Here is a 25,683-nt window from a genome sequence, read left to right as displayed (position 1 = left end):
AGAGGCTGCTCCGAGTGCATGCACGCGTTGTTGCAGGACTCCCGGATCCTCAGCCACCCACGGCGTCGCTGCAGCCGGTGCTGGTAGGAGCCAAACCGTCCCGCCTTTGCTATGTGCAGGGCTCAGTTCCTGGCACCTGCTCGCGTGGGGCCGCACAAGCGCTGATTTGCATAACGAGACAGAAGTGCCAAAGTTTGCTCGTGCCAGCTGGGCTCGGCTAGCGCCAGGCATGGCTGCATTTCAGTGAGAGATGGCCTGCAACGCTGGTGGAGAGGGTCTTTCCCAGTCTTCATGGCTCTGGGCAGGAGTTTATTCCAACATGCCCTGCAGATCTGAGATGCTCCCTGGCTAGACAGGCCTCCACCCTCCAGCCTGGTTTTTCTGGACTGTTAATAAACTCACACAAAAGCTTCCAGGTGTTTGCTCTCAGCTGCCGAGGCTCCCAGGCACAGCAGCACGCTGGAAAAAAAGGTGCCTCAAGTCTGTAATCTAAGGTAGGAAAATAAATGGAAGAAACAAGCTCTGGGGCTTGTGGTTTGCATTTCCGTACTGGACCACAAAGCCCCCTCTTGCAAGAGAGACAGGTGCAGGTTAGGCCTGAGAGTCAGGCTCTGCTTTAAGAAAATAAGGGCTGGCATGATACTGTGTTTTTCCTTTGTGGTCATGGCCTGACCTCCCCAGCTGTGCCCTGTAAAACCCAGCCCCTGTGGCACCCAGCCAGAGTCAGAGCAGCAAAAGGTCTGCGAGGCCGTTCTCACGGCGCAGGCTGAAACGCAAACGCGGCGGGAAGTAGATGAGAGGCTGTCGCTGACAGCAAGGATGGAGATGTCCATCTGCCGCTCTTTGGGGCGGCACCACCAGAACTGGTTGTTTTTTCTTTTTTTTTTCTGAGTAAAGGGTTAAGAGTGGAGGACCTCAGTGCAGGCTGGGAGCACGGGGCAGCAGGAACGCTGGGAGTTGAAGTAAGATCGCCAACGGCAGGCTGCGGAGAGGTACCGTAGTAGTACAAGCTGCCTTGGTCCCCTGTCTGCGAGTGACAGCCCCGAGGGAGCACGGCGGCTGGGGAAAGGCACTCAGCAAAGACAGGCCTAGCTTTGGGGAAGCAGAGGGGCCTAGGTGCCAGCTCGCCTGGTGCAACCAGTGCTGGGGAGGTGGGCGCACGGGGTGCAACTTGGGGGCCCGGTCCCTGCAAGGGAAAGCTGCCTGGATGGCCGGCGCCAGCCAGAACAGCCCCCTAGATGGGACCCAAACGGCTGCAGCTTGTCCCCTTGGGATAAGCACCGAGCTGGCCGCGGAAACAAAGGCCAGCCTGTTCCTCTCTGGAAGGCCAGGCCTGGGGGCTGCTCCCAGTCCAGCCCACGACAGTGGCGCTGCTCACGGGAAGCCGCCCTGCAGCCCCCTTCCAGCCCCGCGGAGCCGGGACGCCCGGGAGAGGAGCGCGGCCGGCGCGGATCGGGTGCGAGAGCAGGCCCGAGAGGAAGTGGGAAAGCAGCCAGAGCAGAGCGCGGCAGAGGAAGCAGGGAGGGGGCCCAGCAGGCAGGGGGGCTCCAGCTGCAGGAGGGACACGGTCTCTGTGCTCTCCTGTCCGGTTCCAGGCAACGGGGCCGGCAGAGTTGGCTCTTCCAGGCGGCCGTGGGAGCATCCGAGCGCTGGGGCATCGCCAGTCTGAGTCCTCTGTGGGAACGGGGCAGCCGGGCGAGACTTGGCACAACGGCGGCAGCTGGTAGGGCCGTGGTTTGCATTGCCTGGGGGCAGGCCCGCATTCGGCAGGCTCGTGCTAGCACGCGGGGCCACGTTGCACTGCCGTACCCCTGGGCGGGCAGGGGCCGGGTCCCGGGGCCTGCGCTGATGCGGTGCCCGGGGCTGCCCGTGCTCTCAATCCCAGCAGCAGGGCACCCTCTTGCGGCCTCTCGTGACAGTGCCGTGGGGATCAGGTCTGGAAACGGGCAAAACTCGCGCACAGGCTTCCTCCCGCTTTGCCTTCCAGGGCTGGAGGATGGACCAGTCGGTTGCTATTCAGGAGACACTGGCAGAGGGGGAGACCTGCCTGATCATATCCTTTGTGTGGGGAAAGGGATGCTACGCAGGGCCATGGAGACAGGACTCTTACCGGTGACCAAATCAGTCTCCGTGTCCCTGCTCCTGTTGCAGGGCGCTGGCGTGGGCGCGGTGCTAACCATATCGACCCACCACCTGGGGTCCCCAAATTGAGCAAAGCCTCCTCTGCCCGCTGCAAAGATCCCAGCCCCGTGGCAGCTCCCCGTGTGCAGAGCAAAGGCAGAGGAAGCAGAGTAGTGGGGCAGAGCCAAAATAGCAGGAGGCATTTTAAGAGGCTGGGGATGCAGCCCCTGCCGAGCCAGGAGCCCAGCCTGGCTCCCGCGGCCGTGCTGACGATTCCTTGACCACGGGCCGCAGGCGGTGCAGGGCGTCCTGGTGGGCGTCGAGAGCGTGGAGAGCCGGCTGCTGGGCCTCGTCCGGAGCCACGGAGAGCACGCGTAGGTGCCTGAGACCCCGCTGGCCTGCGCGCCCTCTTGCTGGCTGCGCGAAGCCGAAAGGCCGCGGCGCGGTGCGAATGCGCCTCCTCCCCAGCGGCGCTTCCTCAGGGCTGGGCAATGGGGAGGAAGCTGGATCTAGAAGCCCGGGCTGCAGGGGCCCTTGCTTGGCGCTCCTGCCCAGCAGATGCTGGGGTCACTTACCAAAGGTTAAGTGGGCCAAGGGATGGGGTGGGAGCTGCAGCCGGCTGCGCGGGCAGGGCGCCACGCTGCTGGGACGGGGCAATTTGGGATCCCGCTGGGGGCTGCGGCAGAGGCGGCGTTACCTGGTGCTCCGTGCCTGCAGGATCTTCATCTACACCCACCGGCGGATGGCGATCGCGGCAGAGGACGTCTGCCTGGAGAGGGTCCTGCCCATCGCCGAGGGGTTTGCTGTGGAGGAAGGTACGGCTCCGCGGCGCCGGGCGCTCTTCTGCGTGCGGCTCTGCTCCCCGAAATCTGGGATTGCTCCCTGTCTCGGTGACTACCTCCGACTCGCCCGGCGCGTGCTCTGCCCCGCTCGCCCGTCCCCGGTCCGCCGGTCGGTCGGCCTGCCGGCGGGCACATCCGCTCCCTAACCCAGCGCCCTTTCCTTCCCGACAGTGACGCCGGACAGCGACCTTCGTGTCATTGGTGAGTCTCCGTCCGGGGGTGCCCTGAGGTGCGGCGAAGACGCCCAGAGCCTCGGGGGGCAGCCGGCCGCACCGTCGGGGCTCCGCGGCTCCGGCTCGGACGCGCTTTTGGGGGGGGCCTGGCCTTGCTCGGGCCGGGCGGGCTCCCCTCCCCGCCTGGCGGGCCGCAGCAGCCGCGCCCCGGCGCCGGACCACGGGCTCTGCGTGCTCATCGACCGCTTCGGGGCCGCGGGGCGACCTGCCCAGGCCGGGAGGAGGGATGCGGCGGGTGCCCGGGGCGGGCCGGTGGCACCGACGCCCTGCCCCCGCTGTGCGCAGGCTCCGACGTGACGGTCCGGATCCGCTCGGGCGACGCGGGCCTGCTGGTGCGCCTGCCCTTCGGCTCGCAGACGCGCGCCTTCCTGCGGGACGTCGGCCAGTGCCGCCCAGGTACCCGGGGCGGGGGCGGGGGCGGGGCGCCCGAGGGGCGGGGCCGGGGCCTGAGGCGGGGCCGGCGCCGATTGGCGGCTGCAGCGCGGCGATGGCCGGGCCGGCGCGGCTCCGCGCAGGTAGGGGGCAGCCGGGCTCGCCGTTGCCCCGGGGCAGGGGCCAGCCCCGCCCCCTCCCCGGGCGGCCTGAGGGCGGGGCCCGGCTTCGCGGCGGGGGGCGGGAGCCTGCAGGGTGAGCGGGCCCCCGTCCAGGCGGGCGGCGCGCCCCAGGGTGCTGCTGGGGCTGGGGGCTCTGGCTTCCCCCCGGGCCCGGGCCGCGCGTGCGGGTGCAGCCGGCGTGGGGCCGAGGCGCTGGGCCCGGGCGCGGGACCTTCCCGGCGGCGCCGGCCGCGAACCAAGGCTCTGGGCTGCCCTTGCAGCGGCGTTGACCTCGCAGCTTCCCGCTCGCCGCCAGCTCGGTGAAAACCTGCAGCAAAACATTCTCCCCTGACGATGCTGCGTACAAATGGCGGGAGCAGACCTGCGGCTGGCGCTTTACAGCGGGGGCCCTGCGCTGCGGCAGGCGTCCGCACAGCCTCTGGCATGTCGCTTAGCTTCTTGATCGCCCCTCGCTAAAAGGCGGGTGGTTCCCTCCTGGCCTGGAGCGCTGTGGGGTAAGCGCATTGAAGCGCGCGCGGTGCTGGGCGGCAGCACAGAGGAAGCGAGCAAGCGCTCTAGTAACAGGAGCACCATCCTGCCCCTGCGCGTGGGCTCGGGCCACCGCAGCGGGGTTCACTGCTCGCCCTGCTCCCGGCTAACAGCTAGCAACGCGCTCGGAGCCTGCAGGAGCTCTTTGCCTTTCCGTGCCCGTCTTCCAGGGTTACGGGAGGCTTTTTTCTGCTGGAAGTGATCCAGGCAGCAGAGATCTTTAACAAAAGCCTGTAAATGTAGGAGGAAAATAGAATTAAGAGGCACTGTTTGCTTAACACACTTAGACTGACACTTTCCAGAAGCTGCATTAGACACGCCGTTCTCAGATGAGCTACAGCAATAAACGGAAAGCGAATGGCTCGTGCATCACAACAGCCGGTTATGTATCATTGATATCAAAGTGGCTGAAGAACTGCAATTAGAGCGCAGCGTTAAATGGATCAGCGTCAGGCTGGCGGGAGGTTTCCGCAGGGGTCTGGTGTTCGTGCTTCTGTGAATGATTTGGATGCAGATGCGGAAACAAGTGACAAGCGGGAGATGCTGCAGGCACCGTGGGGGAGTGGAGCAGCCCCTTGAAGGGAGTGGGGAGCCGTGCACTAGAAAAGCCCCTGGAGAACGGGAGGTGTCGACAGGGCAGTTGTGTTGCTGAGAAGGATCCAGGGGTCTCGGTGGGAACAGCTGGACGCGAGTCAGCAGTGTGCGAATGCAGTTTTGGGCTGCTTGAGCAGAAATCGCAGCTCTACGTTGCAGAAAGCGATAGTCCTACTCGACATGGTGCCAGCCAGGCCTCAGTTGGAGTCCTGTGGGCAGTTCATAGAAACGAGGGTGGGAAGGGACCCCAGGGGGTCCAGCCCCCTTCTCCCAGCAGGACCCGTCCCAGCCAAGACTTTGTCTACCTGGATCTTAAAAACCTCCAAGGATGGAGACTGCACCCCCTCTCTGGGGAGCCTGGTCCAGTGCTTCACCACCCTCCTTGTGAGAGTTTTTCCTAATCTCCAACCTCAACTTCCCTTGCTGCAGCCTGAGCCCATTGCTCCTTGTCCTGTCGACCGCCCCACTGAGACCAGTCCTGAGTGCTGTGTTTTAAGGAGGCAGGTGGCAAAAACAAGGGGTGCCATCCAGCCAAGAGAGGGGCGTTCGAGAGGCCGAGGTGTGTTTGTTTCGGAAGAAGGGAGGTTAAGGTGGGACACGGCAGGAGCTTTCAGATGCATGCCAGGCTGCCCGAAGGACAAGGGCAGACCACCGTTCTCCTTCGGGGAGGGCAGGGCAGGAAGCGGCGGGTCCGCACTGCAGCAAGGCAGGCTGAGATCAGCCCTGGCAGAGCAGGAAGGCAGTGCAGCAAGCTCCCCAGGGCGTGATGGGGTTTTCGAGAAGAGCCCTGGGGGCACTTTCTTGGGGTGTTTTAGGAGCACTGCATCATGTAGGGGGTTGCTCCCTGGCCCTGCGGGCCCCATCCCTGGCCTTGTGTCTGGGCCAGCCCCTTGCCAAGCCCTGGATTGTCTTTACAGATTCCTGCCGCTGGGTCGGTCCGTGTCCTAGACAGGCCGCTTCTGCACGCCTCGGGAGTTAGAGCCTAATAAGCCGTGGTTTCCTTCTCATGCACGCAGCCTCTTATCTGAGCTTGTGGCTGGGAGGGTGGTCACGTGAGTGTCATCTCCTAATTGCCTCCCGCCTTCTGCCTTCCTGTTTCTCAGGCTGCTGTGTTGAAAACCTGTTTGCAGGGGGTCATTTCATCATAGGGTTCAGAGCTGCATTTCTGGGCCTTCGCTCCTCCCTGAAAAAGGTATGACTAATCTCAGGCTTGGTCTGTGGCTGGAACGGACAAAACTGTCTCATGCTGGAGCAGATTACTCTTCTGCCCAGACGGGGATGACTGTGCTGGTCTACTTACATCCACGCTTGGGCAAGGGGTCTTGCTCGGGCGCTACGGAGGGAGGGCAGTTTTGAACCCCGAGGTCCTTTCGAGGATGCAGCAGGGCTCTATATAACGTGAGCACTGTTAGCTGCACAAACACGATTCGGGAGATCCACCCAGAGGTTTCAAACAGGAATCCCCCCCGTTAAACACGCTCCACCCTGCTATGGGCTTTCTGAGATCTGTGCAGCAGAAACGTTGCTGTGTTGTTTTTCCCTGCACCTAAGAGCTGGCTGCCCCGAGTCTAACAAGGGGTGTCTTTGGGCTTTCGGTCTAAAGAGGTGGAGCCCCCCCCGTTCTAGCCCTTGGAGGTGGCTGCGCACATCTGGTCTGCTCCAGGTCTTGGTACCTCTGAAAATCAGGCCAGTTACCATCAGGAGGGAGGGACTCTGCCACGGAGAGGCGTGTTTGCAAACGTCTCCCTTCTCGGTGTCCGGAGCTGCATGTGCTCCAGTTCAGTCCCGGAGTTTGACCTGTGTTGTTTCCTCTCGGGGAACTTTCCCCGGGATGCGGAGGGGTGTAGTGCTGCCAGCCCCCCGAGGAAAGCACCGCTCCTTTTCTGTCAGGTGAAGGTGTTGCTGGGGTGGACCGTCCTTGCGTAGGTAGGTGGGAAGCCCGCCAGATGCAGTTTCTTGGCTGTTTGCAGTGCCCTGCTCTGTGAGCTGCTCTCAGGATTCAGGCAGTGCTGGGGTTTTTTGGTCTGCTTCCCTGTGCAACTTTTTGCATCTCAGCTTCCTGTTCTGCAATGTGCGCCGGAGCACAGCACTTACATCACCCACATCCTGGGGCCCTCTGTGACCCCAGGGCCCTGATCTCCCGTCGCTAAAATGGAGGTTGGTTCCCTCCTGGCCTGGAGCGTTGTGGGGTAAGTGCATTAAAGCGCGCGTGGTGCTGGGCGGCAGCACAGAGGAAGCGAGCAAGCGCTCTAGTAACAGGAGCACCATCCTGCACCTGCACATGGGGCTCGAGCCACTGCAGCAGGGTTCCTTGCTCGTCCTGCTCCCGGCTAACAGGTGGTAGCAGGGCAGAGCAGGTGCTTTGCAGGAGAAGGGTCCCTGTGTGCTGGATCAGCTCCTGCTGAGTGGAAGGGCTCTTTTGACACCTGTGGGAATTGGGCTGGCCCTGGGTGTCGCTTGGTGGTGGCCCAGTCCCTCTGCTAGAGGCACAGGGCCCCAGTGCGGGTCCCGGTGTTTGCTGTGACCGCTGCTCGGGTCTGGCGGAAGCCCCGTCATTGCCAGAGACACGGTTTTCTCTGGAGGGTTGGCCACTGCAGGCCCTCTGACCCATGCGCGCAGCACGTCTGCTGTGCAAGAGGAAGCAAGGGCTATATTTGCATGGAGGCTATGCAAAGCAGAGCACAGGAACTTTTGCAAAGAGCTGTTTGCAGTTGGGAGGGTCCGGCAGGACAGGCTGAGGCTCCCTCTCTTCCCCAGACTCTCTTGCAAGTCAGAGTGTGTTTTGCAAGTGAATCCATTCGGCGTGACAGGAACGTAGAGGGGTGACGGGAAGAGCTGTGGAACTGGTTTCGTTTTCAGTCATCGCTGGCCACGTGTATGCTCCAGCACCCTCCTTGACCCGCTTGTTGCAGCCCATCGTCCCTTCCTTGAGGGAGCCCTGTGCTCGGTCTCCCCTGCAGTGGGGAAGGTGATCAGGTGAGGGCCGGCCTGGTTCGTTGGAGGTCCGTGGGGGACCGGGAGCTAGAAGTAGACATGGATCATTCCTGCACCCACTTTCTAGCTCCAAACACCTATCGCGCCTCTCCGGTTTCATGGAGATCTTTATTCCCTCTAGATGAAGTTGCTTCAGAATTGCACTCCTTCTTCTTTTTCCTTCTCTGTTTTTCAGTTTTATATCCTCTTTTTCTGCTGTTCCTTCTCTCCCGGGTTTAACTGCATGTGATAGCCTGTGCTTGGTAGGACAGCATGGGACGGTCCGAGGGAAACTGAGATGTCCCATCTGACCTGCCCTCTGGATAGCCTTGAAGCAGAAAACACCTTTGCTGGTTTGGGAGAGATCTTGGCGTATGTATTTTTGGAGAGGGAAGTACTGCTGTGTGCAAGCACGCGTCCCTTGGCTCGGTGCAAATCCCTACCCCTATCTCTGAAGCACAGCAACATTGTCGTCCCTGCCTGTGTGACTCTTGGGGGGAGGTTTATTATCGGAGCCAGGGATTAGACCTTGACAAAGTTGCTGTTTCAAGGTTTTGCTCTGTTGTTTTCGAGTCGGGCAGTTTTCAGGGTTGTTCTTCTCCTCCCTCCTAATAGCTAGGGTGACGCCAGTGGAGAATGCTAATATACCTGGTGTCTGGAGCTAGCACAGCCTCCGCCAGTTGCTGCATGGGTGGCAAGCCCCTGTCAGCATGCTGTCTGGAGTCCTGGTTTGGAGAAACCTCCAGGTACAGTCCAAGCAGACCCTCCCCAGCCCTAAGCTGTAACGTGAGGAAGGGCTCCCTTGCCCCTGCTTCCCTGCAGGGACTGGGCACTTCCTCTGCTTGCTTTAAGACGGTAGTCATTAGGGCTGGAAGGGGCCTCGGAAGATCATCGAGTCCAGCCCCATTTCCTTTGCTATTCAGTGTTCATAGTGACTGGAGGGAGGTGTTGGCTGGCATCAGTTGGCAAAGCTAACTGAATTCAATGCGCAGAGTTTGGAGCCGAGGTTGATCTCCTGAGACGCAGGCTCAGTTGTTTGGCTGCAGGACAGTCTTTGAACTGCGTCTTTACTGCCTTTTAATAGAAAGCGCCTCTTTAGCCCTTAAATCCATTTAACTGCAAATCCTGTTTGCCGTTCGGGCCCTGTGCACGTTTCTTGCCTCACAAAGCAGCTTTCTGTTCGCACAAGGTTTGCATGGGAAGCACGGGGCATTGCACCATGGTCATGCACTCAGCCACTTACCTGTTCCTGACATCAGCCGCCTCCTCCTTGCCCAGGCTCAAAAGTCTGTCTGGCCAGGCCAGCCAAGGATGCGAATGCTTCCGGCTTCTTGGGCCAGGTCTGCCCTCGTGATGTCTGCCGGCTCCTCAGGCCACAAAGTGGTTGGGATCTGTGGTGTAGCTGCTGCAATGCTGGCAACGCGGCTCTACTGATGTGGCTCCTTGCTTGCGGCAGGGATGGCTTTATCCCACCCGCACAGAGCGTGTCCGCAGGAAGAGCACTCTGTCTGCACCGCGCACACGGGTCCCTGCCCCAGCCACGTGTTCCCGGCATCGCTGGAGCCCGCCAAGGCAGACAAGGCCTTTGAGGTGGTGTTTGGTTCGTGCCTGCAGCGTGGCATTGTGAGGTGGTTTCGGTGCTGCTGTTGGAAGAGTTGGCTGGAGCCAGCGGCTGCGTGGATGGCGGCTGGGAAGGTGCAGCAGTCTTCCACCGGCTGCAGGGCTCACTGCGGGAAGGATGAATTTGAAGTGATTTTTTTTTCTTGCCTTCCCAGCTGTGGCTTCGCCCTGCCCACATGCTGGCCAAGGGGACGAGGTGAACCCAGAGGCTCAGAGACTGAAAGTGGCAGCTGGCTGGTGACGCAGCCCTGGGGGCTGGGGCTGGCTGCAGGGTCTCCTCGGGAAAGTGTGCAGGGCCCCGGGCACCGCTGAGTGGCTGACTTGCAGCCTAGGGAGAAGACTTATAGCGCTGCCCCAGAACAACCGAAGGACTTTTCACTCGTACTTCCACTTAATTCGTCACTGATGCGTGTCTGGTTTTTCTGGTGCGAGGGAGCACCTGAGCCGTTGCCACCTCTCCCTGGCTTGGTTTGGGGGTGGTTTAAAAGGCTCCAAGCTGCTCTGCTGGCTTTTTGGTGCCTGTAAGCCCACACCAGGGGCAAGTGTGCATTGCTGCTCCATGTCAGGTATTCCCCAGCATCGACCTGTCCAGTTTTAAGGAGGATGAAATGCTTTGGAGGCTCTCTGAAGTGTCCAACAGGAGTGACTGCATCCTTCCTCCAGGCTTCTCCCAGGGGAGGCAGCATGGGGTGTGGAGGCACCTCCTTGGCCAGCTGCTAATTATCAACCTGGGCTGATAATAGCTTGTCAGGAGTCCCCTGTGCTTCTCTTCCAGCCTGGCCCATTTTCATGCAGATGAGGGCAGGGATTGTTGCTGGAGATGGGAAACAAGGTCCAGCTCCCGGCTTGACCCTGCATGCAGCAGGCTTTGCTCCCTCGCAACCCGGGCTATTTGCACGACTCTGTAGGGGTAAAGGCACCAATGCAGACCTGGTCTGTGCCCTAAAGAGAGCGGCCCTTTGAGAACATCTTTGCTGGTGTCTCTTCTTACTTGGCTTCCTGATGGAGCCAAGCCATCGCTCCGTCCCTTTCAGGAGCGGCCCTACTCGGATGCAATGTGGGTTTTGGCTGTGCGAGCATAAAGGAGTTTGATGAGAATCAAACACCAGTAAATCCTGCTGCCAAGTGTTTGTTCTCAGGGGGCTTTTTCTGTGGGCAGATGGAGGCTTCCCAAGATGAGGACAGAGATTTTCCGGTCTGCCGGTTCTCAATACCCAGGTGAAGCCCTTTCCATTCTGCATGTGGTTTGAATGAAGGGCCTGGGGAGCAGACTGCAAGCCTGATAACATCTTAAGCTTCTCCACCATAGTGATTGCGGCTCTGCAGAGCTGAGCTCTGCCTTTGAGTGAGCAGAGCTGGTCTTTCCCTGTGCTCGTTTGGTGCATAATCTCAGAAACAAGCCCTGTGTTATCAGGAGATGTGGGTGTAGCCAAGTTGCACACACCCAGCCCGCTTGGGTCTGCAGCAAAAGAAACAAACCCTGAGAAAATCTTCCCTTTTAAGAGTAGTTGGTCACTCAAGCAAGTGCTGAGCGCAGTTGGCGCAGAGGCATTCGCAGTGAGTGGGGAAGACCTGGCAGTTTGTGAGCAAGGTGTGGGGCAGCTCCTCTGGTAGCAAGGCTGAGATCCGGTAGGTAAGACGTTGCTTCCACTGGGGTGGGGCTGGCTTTGCTCCGGAGAGCTGGGTTTGTCCCCGGACACGAGTGAGCTGGCGCTGGCAGCAGATGCACGTGCCCTCTGGAAGCGAGGGGCATGGCCGTGCCCCTTGTCCCGCTGTTTCTTGCCTGGCAGCGGGCTCAGCAGAGGTCCCCAGCCAGGGTACTCGGGGCCTGCTCTCCCCGCTGCGCCAGGAAGCCCTCCTGCACCGACCGGGGTGTGCGTGCTTGCTCAGGGCTGCCCAAGGCCAGCTAACTCCTGGACTTTGGTGCCTGCTGATGTGATTGCGTAGGCGTCGGGAGCAGCCCTGATGTTGGCACAGGGGTGACAGCAAGCAGTGCCACCCTCTGCAAGCCAGCCCGCAGTTATGAGCCAGGGGAAGATAGCACCGCGTCCGGCAGGCTGCGTTACCCCAGGGGTGATTCCAGCCTGCTCCTGAGAGCGGGCAGTGACGGTCAGCCGGGTCTCGCCACCCGCACCCAGCGCAGGGAAGAATTCGACTCCCTGCCACCCAGCAGGTAGCAATGCTACAGCCGGGGCCAGCCCAGTCACGTGCGCTCGTTGCAAACATCTGGTTCCCACGTTCTTCGCTTGTCCGTGCTCCCTGCAGCCTCGGGCTATTTCAGAGCACGGAGGGCTTAGCTATGGGTGGGAGCCAGCACGGCGTGGAGGAGGATGCAGGCGAGTAGGGGTTGGGAGCAAAGGTTGCTCGAGCAACCTGCGTTTCCTGCTCTGAGCCTCATCAGCGAGTCAGCCGGTGACCTGCCTGCCTGGAGTCTCGGATGGGAAGCAGACCCTCCGGTTCTCGGTGCGGTGTGTGGTGCTGACCCGCCTGTGGCAGCACCTGTGCTGCGTCCGAGCCCTCCCTCGTTCCAGGGACACCTGCGCAGAGGTGGTTTGCCCTGCTAGTCTGAGTCGGGCAGAGGCAGCCCAACCCCTGGATGACTGGTTCAGGGAGGCTGCTGTAGTCAGATGCTGGGGCTGGGCTGGCAGAAAGAAAGTTTTTGTGTGAAATGGAAAGATGCAGGCAGAGGGGGGCTGCCAAGAGAGGTGATTAGCAGGGTCGATTAGTCTGATTTGGCTGTACAGGGCACTCGGCACCTGCAGGTGGTGGTCCAAGTGATGGGCTGAGAATCAATACAAGCCCCCCTTCTTCCCCTGTCTTCGTGGGGGCTGCTGGTGTTCAGAGGCGTGATATCTCTGGTAGCGAGCATGGCATTTGCTGGAAGCTTGTCAATGAGTCAGGTTTCCTGAAGAAATGCATGGTATCCTTCAGATAAGTGGCAGCTCGCAGGGCTTACAGGACTAAAATAGAGTCAGCACAGCCAGAAACGCCCTCTGCGATGGTGCTGGAGGCAGCGGGGTATTCCGGTTTGCCAGGTTTGTGGATCTTTGGGTAATAAGTAAAAGGGCCCAGGCTCGGTTCCTGGGGCATGGAAACGTGAAAGCTCTGGCCTTCCTGAGCCAGTTAGCCTCTAGGTTGCTGCCCTGCCCTGCCTTTTCCCACGAGAAATTTGATTCCTGGTTGCAATGCGGTATTCTTCCAATTGTGAGTCCCAGCTACAGCTGTATTTGTCCAGTGGGCTTTCATGCATATTTCCAAATTAGAAGTAAATATCCCCATGCTTTTTTAAACCAGCAGAACTTCTCTGTGCTCAGGGGTTGTAGCTGATATTTGCAGAGATCCTTTAGCCTTGCTGCACCCGGAGGAATTCAGTGCTCTTAAAATAAAAGCCTTTTTTTTTTTTCCCTGGGAACATGGGAAGGCACTCGGCTGATGGTTTCCTTGCATTTGTCGCAGCCTTGAAGCATTTCAGGGAGGGTTCCCTTTCCCTGTGCTTCTTCTTTCAGGAGTTGTTGGGTCTGAAGACATCAAGCAGAACGAGAAAAATCTGGCAGTGAATCAGAGCTGGAGCCATGACAATGCTGATAAAGCTGCCCTCAGGTACAGCAAGTTTTCAGTTCTTTACCCTCTTTGATAAGGAGGTGGCAGGAGCGGGAGGTGGCAAAGGGCAGAACACGGGGGTTGTGTGCATGGACTTCTAGCATTTTGCATTCTGACAGTGAAGGGTTTGCTACAGACAGAGAGGGGGATGCTTTGCATTAGTTGATGGCAGGCCCAGGGGGACGTAAGCCAGGTAAATGGCTTATGTATCAGTGGAGGCAGAGGGGGAAGAAATAGAAAGCTCCTGCAGTGACTTCTTGGCTTGCTGTGGCTGGGAGGAAGAACCTCTCACCTCCCCCTACAGTCTGGCCTGCCAGGCTCTGAGTGTGCAAGCCCTGGTGGGATTGTGGATCCAGTTGTGTACACACCAGTGCTTCCATCACTTCCAAAGGCTGAGGATGGAACGGGGTAATTTTGAGATGGAGCCCCTGGGTCCCCGCTGGAACAGCGCTATTACCAGTAATATGCAATGCATAGCAAAACCTGTCTCCTAGACTATCACTAGTATGTCTGTCTTAAAATAACAGAAAACTAAATAAAGCCCAGTTCTCCTGCATTTCAAATGCCATCCCGCCACCCTCTCTTCCCCCTCCCTTCATCAGGGGAGGGTTTCAGGCCAGAGGCTGGCTGAGCAAACAGCTTGCCCTTCTCTTGCTGCAGTCAGGGATTCTGGGCAGAGGCAGCCCGTCAGCGATGGATTCACCTCCCTGCCCTAGTGCGAAATGCAGTTCAAATTCTGTCAGCAAGATGTGTGAGGCCTCATCTCCACTCACTGGCTGCACTGATTTAACTCCGCTTTTAAATCCATTTAGTTAAACTGGTGCAACTCTCATGTATATTCAGGGACTGCGATCTCAAGAAGGGCTAATCCTGGCCTTGCAGTGTCATATGCAGCTTGGGTGACCCTCTGTGGGAAGAGTCTGACCTAGGCAAAGCAGGTTTTCTGTAGCAGGAGTGATCCTTGCGTTGAGCACGTGTGTGCACGCATTTGCGTGTTAAAGGTCTAGACTCTAAATTGTGCAGTGATAGGTAGAGCATGAAAGGGACTTGTTTCATGTTTTGTTACAGGCAGAGTAAACCCAAAACTGAAGTCACCAGTGCGATGGTGCGGTCTTCCACCATGATGGTTTCAGACAAGGCTTCCCTCTTGTCCGTGAAGAAATTTGAGCTAAGAGATACTATCGTTAAATCCCAGCTTGTGCAGAAGGAGGATTCCTATACCTCCATCCAGAACTTCAGGTAACAACCCCTCTCGGGAATAAACATGGTGCTGGGGAGCATGCATTTAGTCATAAGCCTTGTCTAAAATCAACAGCATTTGCAATTTTACCTGCAATTCAGAGTGGAGGGAGACTTGGAAGAAAGTACACTCCATCCCCTGCCACTTAGCAGAGTCTTCCTGCTTTCTAATCTGTTCACCCAGCTGCAGAGAAGAGTGCTCTTATTCACAACAGACTCTGTGCTCCAGTCCGTGCTTGATCTCATTCCAGATCCCGTCTCGGGGGGCATCCTCTGCTTTCGACTGGTTGTTTATTTGTCTGTTAGTGGTCAGAGGTATCCTTGTAAGTGCCTGGTTCTGAAGAGACCGTTCATATGGAAGAGGTCAATCCATGCTGAGCACTTTATTTTGATTAAACTCCCTTTGAATGAGCTGTTCTGTGGGTGAAGGAGCAGTTGTGGTGATCTTTCCAACCATGTTCGGCATGGTTTTGTGAAATGCATGCATTCCCTGTGGACTGTAAACGCACTGCTCTGTAAAATGATGCGGAAGAGTTGCCGAAAGTCTTATCCCTTCATCTTGGTGACATGACTCTCACCCTGCTCTGTCGTAGTGCCCACAGAAGCAAGTTCCTCTTAAACATATTTGCAAAGCCACATAGTTAAGGGATCTTGCCTTTTCTGCTCAGAGCCTCAGGCAGTCCCAGCAGGTTGCAGTTTGGGCCTGCAGGTCTAGGGTTTGAGTGACTCCAAGCCCCTTTGCAGGTTTTTTGTCGGGACATACAACGTCAATGGGCAGTCGCCCAGAGGGAGCCTCCAGCCCTGGCTGAGCCACGACATCGAGCCTCCGGACATTTACTGCGTTGGGTAAGTGCATCTTCCCCGCCAGCTCCCACCCAGGGGTGCATGTGTGTAGCCTGGTGATGGGCAAGGAGGGTTGAAGTGAGTGTTTGCATCATCGACACTGGCTGCTATTCCAGGCGCGTTTTTTCTCTCCAGAGACTCCGTGGGGCTCGGACCCCTTCATGCCCTGCTATGGTTAAATCAGCGTAGCACTAACGGGAATTCAGCTTTGCACTAAGCACCTAGTTAGGATTTGGTTCTTTAACTGATCCGTCACACAGTGAATATGTCTCTTCCCTGGAGGCAAAGGCTGGAGAGTTACCAAGCCAAGTGAATACATCCATGGGTTCCTTCCTCTAACGCAGTTTCCAGGAGCTCGATCTGAGCAAAGAAGCCTTCTTTTTCAATGACACGCCGAAGGAGGAAGAGTGGTTTAAAGCTGTAACTGATAGTCTTCACCCCGGTGCCAAGTACGCCAAGGTAAATGTGAAGGGAAGGCTGCCTGATCCCGTCTCCTTGCCTTCGCCTGCTCCTTGCTTGTTTCCAGCCACTGGACATTGGCAGGACTGGGGTGCCTGCAAGGGCTTAGTGCCTTTTGGGGCTGCCTGCCTCCCCAGGCAGGGTTTCAGGCACTGGTCACTTTTCCAGGGAAGCAGCCCAGTCTCTCCTGTCCTGTGCTGAGCCATGCCATAGGGATGCCCAGGCGTGGCTCCTGCACCGTGCCAGCTTGATACAGCAGCATGGGGTCTGGTTCATGGCACGCTGCTCCGGGTTCAGCTCCACATGGGGTGAGGGGCCGCGCAGAAGCAGCCCTGGCTCTGGCTCTATTTCCAGGCTTGAATGTTACAGGGATTGTCTTGCAGGTGAAGCTGATCCGGCTCGTTGGGATCATGCTCCTGCTCTACGTGAAGGCAGACCTTGCGCCAAACATCTCGGAAGTGGAAGCAGAGACCGTGGGGACTGGGATCATGGGAAGAATGGTAGGAGGGGCAGGGGCTGAGTAATCTCTTCCCTGATCTCATGTTGCAGTGACTCCCTACATGCAGCTCTCTACTAATTATCGGCTCTCCCCATCCCACATATGACAGCAAAAGGTGCAGCTTGCAGGGAGAAGCACAGAGCTCCGGGGGCTACCTCCCCTGTGGGTCCCTGCTGAGTGAGACTGAAATAGGCTGCAGCTTTTCCCATACTAAGTAGATCAGGGGAACCGATGTGACTTCCCTTCCCTGGAGGTGGCTTCTTTGGCTGTCAGGATCGTGTGGCCCATCTCTCTGACCTGGGAACTTCATCTCCATTGATACTGCAGGCACTGCGTGGCAGAATCTGCCTTTGTAAGAGGCGGCTCCTGAAGTGGCCACTGAATTCTTTGCAACTCCGCTCTGTTTCATAGCTGCACTATGCATGCCCCAGTCCTTGCGGTTCCCATCTAGGGAGAGCTGAACTGGTTCACGGCACTGATTCATAATTAATCCCAGGGCTTGTGCAGGAGTGCAGGGGCTTCTTGTGCAGGCTGTTTCAGCCCCCGTGGCTCCGCTGTGCTGGGGAGCCTGCGACCAGCTCCGCTGCCTTCCCCGCAGGGTAACAAAGGCGGAGTGGCAATCAGGTTCAAGTTCCACAACACGGGCGTGTGCATGGTGAACTCCCACCTGGCCGCACACACCGAGGAGTACGAGCGGAGGAACCAGGACTTCAAGGACATCTGCTCTCGCATGCAGTTCTGCCAGGCTGATCCCAGCTTGCCCCCCCTCACCATCAACAAGCACGAGTACGTGTCCAGGTCTCCATCCCTGCACCCACTGGAGTTCATGCTTGCCCTTGGGTTGTGGCGGGAAGGGAGATGGGCTCTGTGCTCTCTGCTGTTAGCCCCTTGCCGGCAGGAGTCTGGGAGGTGCTGGGGTAGCTCAGGCCAGGGAGCCCGGAGCTCCTTGCTCTGACCCCCACTGCAACGCAGGCTTTGGATGACTCCCTCACCTCCATGTCTCCCTCTTCTCAGCTGTGAAATAGAAACAGCCTGTAGCCGTTTCCCCAGAGGGTTTTTGAGGGTTTGCTAGTTTGCTTGGAAGAGCAAAGCCATGGGCTGAGCGCCAAGGGCTGTTCTCTGATTCAGTCTGCTGGCGGCTGCCTCTCAATTCATGCTAACAGATAAATTTGTGGGGCTCTCACCTGGACATAACCTTTCTTGTACCAAATGCTGTGCTTAGTGTGTGAGAGCCTCCATCCATGGTCTTGGGGCAGTCTCTTGCATGTGACACTAGTGGGTCAATGTGGCTTACAAATGGGGGAAGCAGGCATGAGTGGGCTGCCTGGCGTCTCTGGGCTAGTAGGGGGCAGAGCTGGAGGCAGGATTTGGGTTTCCAAAGCCCCAGTCCCTTGGAGGGCTGGGTGCTCTGGTGCCAGAAGGGCTCAGTTATGTCTCAACAGCAATTACAATGAACATTTCTGAGGTCTTTGTTTCAAAAGCCAGCACGAGGAAGTGGCTGGGTTGGTGGTTCCCTGTGTTTTGCTTGGATTAAATCGGTCTCAAACTCTTGCTACCTTCTGTAAATAACCTGCAGACATGGGTAGAGCTGGACTCTGGCTGTTTTGGGCAGCATAGTGTCAGCCTCTTCATGCTGGCCCCTGTATGTTGTCTCCTTGCAGTGTGATCCTGTGGCTGGGAGACCTCAATTACAGGATAGAAGAGCTGGACATGGAGAAGGTGAAGAAGTTTGTGGAAGAGAAGGCATTTCTAGCCCTTTATCAACATGACCAGGTACAGATGAGTCTCCTAGAGGGGCAGCTGAGCCCCTGCCTCTGTCTGCTGATTTCCCTGTAGCCTGTGGCTGCATGGTTGGCCCTGGGTGTTTGTGAGCACAGCACATACATGTATGGGAGGCTGCTTTTTGGTGTAATATCCATTCTGTGGACCAGTCTGATAGTATCGGTGCCCCCGGCACCTATTTTCAGTATGGGCCAGAATCATCCCTGCAGCTCAGCCAGCCTCTGCACATGCTTTGTACAGCAGGTCACCATCCACCCCGCTCCTGGATAGAGCTTTGTGGGGAGGGCACCAGGGCTTAGGAAGAGATGCCTCCTCTCTAAGGCATGGGGTAAAAACTGCTCAGACAGGGAAGGGGGCGGAGGGCTTTAACTCCTCACAAAGCTGGCTTGTACAGCATGGTTACAATGACAGAACAAGGAGCAATGGTCTCCAGTTGCAGCAAGGGAAGTTGAGGTTAGGTATTAGGAATAACTTTCTTACAAGGAGGGTAGTAAAACATTGGAACAGGCTCCCCAGAGAGGTGGTGGAGTCTCCATTCTTGGAGGTTTTGAAGACCCAGGTAGACAAAACCTTGGCTGGGATGATGTAGTTGGGTCTGGTCCTGCTTTGAGTAATGGACTCGATGTGACCTCCTGAGGTCCCTTCCCACCCTCATTTTCTACAATTCTGTGAATGGCCTTGGTGAGGTTGACCAGCACCTTTTAGATGAAGTGTGTGTGTGTGTGTGTGTGTGTGTGCAAGCGTGCACTTCTCCACAAAGCTGTGCCTTTGTCCTTTTTGTAGCTCCAGAACAACTTATGATTACATACATTTACATTTCCCACCTCTCTTGGCTTTCCTTCTGTACTAGCTGAAGAGGCAGATGGATGAGAAAGCTGTCTTTGAAGGCTTCACGGAAGGAGAGATTTCCTTCCAGCCGACCTACAAATACGACACTGGCTGTGATGACTGGGACACTAGGTACGTGAGCTGTGTGCAGATGTCGCCTCCTCTTTATTAGCTCGTGTCCATGTCTCCCTTGAGGCGGTGAAAACAAGCTAAAAGGGGCATTAGACCCAACTTACTGGAGGAAGGCAAAAAGTTTCTGATGCGAGCCTGCTTCCAAGATGAATGTCTCTGGTCTTACTTGTATGCTGTTTGGATGAATGAGAATCCCGTCTCTAGGTTTGAGGGCACTTGTGCTGATCCCATCTGGATTTCCCTAACTCTTGCCAGTAATAACATTTTTTGAGATATTGGAAGAAGCTTCCTATATGAGGAGCTTGTTTTTGCCCTGTCCAGGCAGACTTTGGGGGGTTATTTTGGGGGCTGGCTGTAGAATCCCATCTGCCGTGGCCTTTGTTGGATGTTCTTTGTTGTACTGGGGGCGGTTCTGGCTGGACTGTGGACACTGCCCACAAGAGCCTGAATGATTAATTCTGTGCAGCAGTTAGAAATGTCAAGGGGAGAACTTGTAAGTTTAAAATTGGGATTTTAAACTTTTTGTAAAGTTCCTGTGATCAGCATGGTTCCAAATATTGGTTTTCAGGCAGTGTCTGAGGACAGGCAGCCCTGGGCCTTTGTGTGAACAAAGGGAATGGTGGGGCAGAGATGCCCAAGACTGATCCAGTTTGCCCTCTGCAGCTTTGCACAAGGAAAAAAAGGGATGTGGGTCCTGGGGAAGCCCAGCTCCATCTCTCCCACAGCAGCATCCCCACCCCCACCCCCGCAGCCAGGCCACACTCTGCCCTGTTGTCTAAACCGTGCTCTTTTTCCTGGGGGAGGTCTCACGTGGCCGTTCTGTGGTTTCAGTGAGAAGTGTCGTGCCCCAGCCTGGTGTGATCGGATCCTCTGGAAGGGGAAGAATATCACTCAGCTGAGCTATCGCAGCCACATGGCTTTGAAGATCAGTGACCATAAGCCAGTGAGCTCCATGTTTGAAATTGGGGTAGGTGCCTCTCGACTGCTAGCGATAGCTGGGCTAGGTCTGTCCCTCCGATGGGGGGAGTCGCTTCTGCTGCTTCCTCCTCTTCTGCGCTCACGCTTCCTGGACCTCTGCCCCGATAACAGCACCATGTGCAGGGGGCGTTGTTCTTAGCAGAGCGCCCGTTTGATAACAGCCGGTTGCTCTTGGTAACACGCAGATGAAATCAGCTGCAAATGTCAACCAATGGCTTTTCATGAGCGTTCCCTTGCACTGCAGATTTCCACTGTTTTGCCCGTTTCCCGAGAGACGTGCAGTGCAGGAATGTTTCGTTAGCCGACAGGAGAGTAACGGACTGAGGGGCCTTGAAGAGCTCATCCCAGGGCTGGCTGGCTGATTCATTTGCTCGCTAAGGCAGGCAGTGGGGCCCAGGAGGGGACAAATATTGGCTCATTAGTGCTAGCCCATTTCTTTCTCATCCTGCTGTGAACCTGCTCCTCGCTAATCTGAACAAGTCTTTTGGTGAAGTCTGGCTGTGGATTCAGTTCAACTTCCTTGCAGTAGCAGCTCTGCATCAGTGCCCTGCGTAGCTCTCCACTCTCCATGCCAGCCCGCTGTGAAGTCAGGTTGCCCCGTAGTCTGCAGGCTATCTCCTAACCCTCCAGCAGAGACTCAGCAGGTGCTTTTTGCTATGTATGTGTCCCTTTCAGGTGAAGGTCGTGAACGAGGAACTCTACCGGAAAGCCTTTGAAGAAATAGTGCGCTCGTTGGACAAGATGGAGAACGCCAACATCCCATCGGTGACCCTGTCCCAGAGGGAGGTAGGACACATTCCTGGGCTTCCCCTCTTGCTTCTTGAAGGAAAGCCTAGGTCCAAGAAGAAGTCCAATAATGAATTGTCAGGACAGGCAACAGGAAGCCAGGACTCCTCTTGTCTCTTTCCAGGCAGCTGCATAGCTCAGAGGACTAAGCAGAGGCTGGGTATCAGGGCTTTTTAGTTCTGTTTCATAGATGTGTGGTGAGGCCTGAGGCCAGTTGCTTGCCTTTCACCCCTATATTCCCTCGCAGCAAATGGCAGAGATCATGCTGACCCATCCGACAGACTGGCTCAGTGGTCCTGGACTAGCGCAGGCAACGCGGGATTCTGATTCTTGGGCCCTGGATAAAAGCAACCGTGCAGCACCCCACTACTTCTGCAGGGTTCTGAGATGCGGACACTTTCCCAGCAAGGCCCCAGCAAAAATTCACAGCCCTGCCATTCCCCAGTCAGGGTAGCGACAAGATCACAATAGCTATCGCTTTGACTTGCTTTTGGAAAGCATAAGACCTACTAAACCCAAGTTGGCAGGGCACGGAAAGGAGTTTTGCTGAGCAGCTGTAGCTGTAGGGTGAGACTCCAGTGGGGCCTCCCTCCAGTGGGGCATGGAGAGGTAGCTCCTCCCGCCTGCAGCTCTGGTTTCAGGGAAGGATGTGTCTCGAGCATGCACAATGGACATGCACGATCTTGGGTCCCCGTGAAGGACAGGTGGAATCACAGTCAGCTTTGGGAGCTGAGTGTTTCATCTGGGTGATTTATTAACTAAGTGGTAGTGCAGGGAGCTCCGAGGGAAAACCTTTCCCTCCTTGCGGAGGTTGTTGGTAGGGGCATTTGGCTCGTGAAGATGATTTGGAAGAGGCTGACACGGACGTTGCGTGTTCCCAGTTCTTTTTCAAGGATGTGAAGTACATGCAGCTGCAGGTGGAGAAGTTGACCATACGCAACGGACAGGTGCCCTGTCAGTTCGAATTCATCAGCAAACCGGACGAAGACACCTACTGCAAGGAGTGGCTGATCGCAAACCCCTGCAAGGGGTTCCTGCTACCGGGTGAGGCACCTTTCAGAAAGTTTTGCTTCCACGTGCTCACCCCCTTTGAATCCACGGGTAACATGCTTTTCTTGGCTTGTTGTCCTTGCTGTCTGGGGCACATCTTGGCCCCTACGCATGTCCACTGTCTGGAAGGACTCGTTAGTTTAATGACTGTATTTACCATGCCTGTGTTTCACTTCCCTGCAGATTCTGAGATTACAGTTGAATTGGAGATGTTTGTTAATAAATCAACAGCTACGAACTTAAACTCTGGGGAGGATAAGCTCGAAGACATCCTGGTTTTGCATCTCGACAGAGGGAAGGATTATTTCCTGTCGGTGACAGGAAACTATTTGCCCAGCTGCTTCGGGTCTCCCATCCACACACTGTGCTACATGAGGGACCCGATCCAGGACATGTCGGCAGAGTCCATCCGAGATCTGGTGTGTTAGTGACAGGGCTCACCTGAGGTCTGTTACTTAAGTGTCCCAGCATCTCCTTGTCATATAGCATTAATGAGCATTTGTCTGGTTTTCTTTTCCCTTATCCCGGGATTTATCTACACTGATTACATTCAAGTCCCCTGGTCCCATACACCCAGGGACTGCACCTGGCCGACATGCCTTTGGTGCTCTAAGGCAGCACCTTCATGTCTCCCCTCAGCTCTTCTTCTTGCTCCGGTTCCCCATGTAGGAGGGTTTGTGCAGGCACGGGCTGCTGTTGCTGTGCTTCCTGGGTGCTGTCGTCTGTGTGGGCTTGGGTGTATTTGCCTGTCCTGTCAGATGGAAGTCGCCCTTCCCAGGTGCATGGCAAGTGAGCCATGGCTGGACCAGGCGGCCTTGTTCTTAACTCTGAACCATAAGTCTGACCTGCACGTCCCGTGGGGCACTTGCCTGCCTTGAATAAGCTGGTTTGCTTCTTTCCAGACCCTGATGCCCCTGCACATGAGCGGTGAAGCTTTCCAGAGCGAGAAGCCTTTGGAGATCCCCAAAGAGCTGTGGATGATGGTGGATCATCTGTACCGCAATGCCTCGCAGCAGGTGGGCAGCCTCTGTGCCAGAGACATGTCCTCATTGCCTATGGGCACCTAGCTAAGCTTTGGGAAAATGGACTGGGAATGAACTGCCTTGGCTGGAGCCGGCAGAATGAGCCCCAAGTGGGACGGGCTCGGGAGGTAGTGCTACCTCATGGGTGTAGCAAGGAAAAGGGTGACAGGTTGTATCATATCTGCTCCCTCACCCTGGCTGCAATGGGGTTCTGTACAAACCACCCTGACATGCTGAAAGCACCTGTTTCCTGCATCTGAGCTTTGTGTGGCAACACCGTAGCCTGGGCTCGACCTACAGCGCACCCGGGCAGTGCCTGCCTTGCACTCGTCTGGTGGGGGGAGCTGTAGTGTGGTCTGTGGGTACCTCCTGGGGATCCTGAGGTAGCCGGGAAAGGATTGCTTCCCTCCTCAGGGCTCCCTGTAACACTGCGGTGCCCTTGCAGGAGGACCTGTTCCAGCAGCCCGGCCTGCGTTCTGAATTCGAGCATATCCGTGACTGCTTGGACAAAGGCACGCACGACACCCTCCGTATCCTTTGGGGAAACATTTGGTGCAGCTGCTTTTGTGTCTGGGGCAGGGAGCAGCTTTCTGCTTGGAGCCTGTATGGCCCTGTGGGCTCCCTTGTTAACGTAGCCCCCTCATTTCTGGCCACTGAGGTGTGTATCCCTTTAGTAACAACGGGAACACGTGGTCCTGTTTCTGCCTGGGCGGTGCTCTCTGGACCAGTGACGGTGCTTGGTCTAGGAATGCCAGGCTGCTTATGGGTTCAGCGTGCTCTGCAGAGCCACGGCACTAAGTACAGACCACAAGGTGAGACCTTGGCAGTGATGAAAGCTTCAGCAGGGATGTTAACAGACCGGATCCAACCCCATGACCTTTTCCTTTAACCATCCTTGGCTCAGTTGGCAGCAACCATTCTGTAGCCGAAGCCTTGCTGCTCTTCCTGGAAAGCCTGCCAGAGCCTGTCATCTGCTACGAGTTCTACACCCTCTGTTTGGAGAGCGCCAGCAATTATGTGCTAGGCAGACAGGTAATGCAGGGGCTGCTGGGGGGGGCATTACTCTTCTACAGCTTTAGCCGGAGTTTGATTATCCTGTGCTGGACGGATAGCAGTGCCAAAGAAATCACCGTCTCATGGCACAGGGAGGCTCTTAGCACTGAGGCTTTTCTAGTTGTGTGGACTCTTAGGGCTGGCATCTAGAGTGTTATTTCTGGTGCGTGTTTTCACAGCAAGGCGCTCTCTCTCTTTCTAGATTGTCTCCAAGCTGCCCGAGTGCCATAAAAACGTGTTCAAATATCTGATGGCATTTCTGCGGGAACTACTGAAAAATTCAGGGAAAAACCGCTTGGACGCAAATATTCTTGGTGAGGCAAAGAAAGTGTCCAGTCGGCTCCTGGGGTGGCTGTGCACTGTGCAGCGTGAATTATAACCAGCTGAATGTTTCTCTTAGTGGCTTCTCTTGTGTTTGGCATGCATTTTGCAGTTATCTGGAATAGAAACTGTAGCCAGAGTAGCAGAAAGCAGTGTGTTTTCTTTCCAGAAAGCAGAAACCCAGCAGTAGGAAGAGTGTTCAATGTTTCCCAGCAAGGGAAATGTTCCCATGGCCAACTCTGCCCTTCTCAATCCCCCTCCCTTTCTGCAATCAGGACCCCTGTACCATGCATGCCACAGCTTTGTTTTAGGGGTAATGCCTGATCCCCGGTGACTGATGGGCTCTTTTGTTTTTTGTTTTTATGCAGCTAGTATATTTGGTGGCTTGTTGCTTCACCCTCCTCCCAGCCAGCCCAAGCCTGACATCACTGAGAAGAGGAGGGCCCAGCAATTCATCCATCAGTTCCTCTTGAGAGAAGACAACTCCCCATAGACTCCAGTTGCAGCTAATCTGTTTTTAGATGAAGATATTGAGTTACTGTAAAATATTTTTGTACAGAGTATCAGCTTTTTTCAGGATTTTACAGTATTTTATATAGAGCACAATCTATTATTAAATACAGATCAGACGTTTAGAACCAGTCACTGTATTAACAAACTGTAAAGAACACTGAATTTCTAAATAAGCTTGACAGAAACCAGCAAAGACATGCAGGAACTGACATTTTATACCATATTTTAATTATTTAACTTGTATTAAACCATGGAGTTTTAAAGTTCCTTTTTATTTATAAAGCGATAGCCATCTTAGTGCACTTTCTCGGCCTGCCCTTCACCCCATGTCGCTGGTGACAGGCTTGAGCTTCTGGGTCTGTTCATTTGGATTAAATCTCATTTGTTCAACGGCACGGAGCCAAGCAAGACAAGAGCCACAGAGCGTTGCCAGGTGTGTTTCAACCTCTGCACAAGCACGTTGGGGGCTGCAGAGAGCTTCGTTTAGGGCCTTGGTGATGAAGCAGAAAATTGAAAGTGAAGACATTAGCAATTCTGTCTCTCTGCTTGCAGGGACTGTGAACATGCTGTAGTCCAGGCCTTAGTGGATTAGCTCCTTGCCTGAAGATGTTCATGATGCTGCCAGGGCAGTGACAGTTGGCAAGCACTGTGACCTGAGATGGCACTGCAGGGACTCTGAGCATACCGTGCCAGTGCCACCTTGGAGGTGAACTTGCAGTATTGACTAGAACTGTTAAGCTTTGTGCAGTCCGGTTTAAACGTTGGCGAGCTAGGCAGCAGATTCCAGTGTGCTGTACCTAGTCAGGACTTTCTGTTGTGTAATTCTATTTTGACGCTATAAATCTATTTTAACAGTGGTTGCAGCAAGCGCTTGTCACACTTCCTCCTCTGTGGGTGCAGCTTCTTCCAGTGGTCTGTGTAACATGGGTGTCCAGTTCTGCTGTGGTTTGCAGTTAATGTTTTCTCTGCCTTATGACCTTCCCCTTCTAGATGCTATTTCCCCTGAGCATACATTAGTTTGAGGAATTCCTCGTCCTGCTGGCTTTTTCACAGCTGTGTCTATATTTCTCTCAAAGAATAAGAATCGAGGAAGCCTGTATTTTGTTACCTGCA

The 25,683-nt window shown here is 56.0% G+C and overlaps 1 protein-coding gene across 9 annotated transcripts; it reads left to right on the top strand.

Moving 5' to 3' along the window:
• The first annotated feature begins 914 nt into the window (after nucleotides 1–914).
• Nucleotides 915–25,427, top strand: INPP5B (inositol polyphosphate-5-phosphatase B). 9 transcript variants are annotated; one of them, XM_090057634.1, is made up of 23 exons: nucleotides 915–992; nucleotides 1,596–2,053; nucleotides 2,416–2,495; nucleotides 2,839–2,936; nucleotides 3,135–3,164; nucleotides 3,482–3,592; nucleotides 12,972–13,065; nucleotides 14,134–14,304; nucleotides 15,049–15,150; nucleotides 15,492–15,606; nucleotides 15,990–16,106; nucleotides 16,704–16,891; nucleotides 17,767–17,878; nucleotides 18,738–18,847; nucleotides 19,679–19,814; nucleotides 20,501–20,611; nucleotides 21,493–21,655; nucleotides 21,845–22,080; nucleotides 22,564–22,677; nucleotides 23,129–23,213; nucleotides 23,588–23,715; nucleotides 23,939–24,050; nucleotides 24,426–25,427. In XM_090057634.1, the coding sequence occupies exons 2-23, from the start codon at nucleotides 1,997–1,999 to the stop codon at nucleotides 24,548–24,550; spliced, it is 2,595 nt and encodes an 864-aa protein (XP_089913760.1). In that variant the 5' UTR covers nucleotides 915–992; nucleotides 1,596–1,996; the 3' UTR covers nucleotides 24,551–25,427. The 9 variants fall into 9 exon arrangements, 8 of the variants coding, with proteins under 8 accessions (XP_089913760.1, XP_089913759.1, XP_089913758.1 ...); XM_090057633.1 differs by lacking the exon at nucleotides 915–992 and having other exon boundaries at nucleotides 1,599–1,723; nucleotides 1,988–2,053; XR_016443523.1 differs by lacking the exons at nucleotides 915–992; nucleotides 1,596–2,053 and having other exon boundaries at nucleotides 2,171–2,936; nucleotides 24,426–25,003; nucleotides 25,123–25,427.
• Nucleotides 25,428–25,683: the final 256 nt, after the last annotated feature.

This window comes from Crocodylus siamensis, chromosome 7 (assembly GCF_052110815.1).
Source record: "Crocodylus siamensis isolate JL-2025a chromosome 7, ASM5211081v1, whole genome shotgun sequence".
NCBI lineage: Eukaryota > Metazoa > Chordata > Crocodylia > Crocodylidae > Crocodylus > Crocodylus siamensis.
The sequence above is the reverse complement of the archived record's forward strand: the minus strand, read 5'-3'. Positions and strand labels throughout refer to the sequence as shown.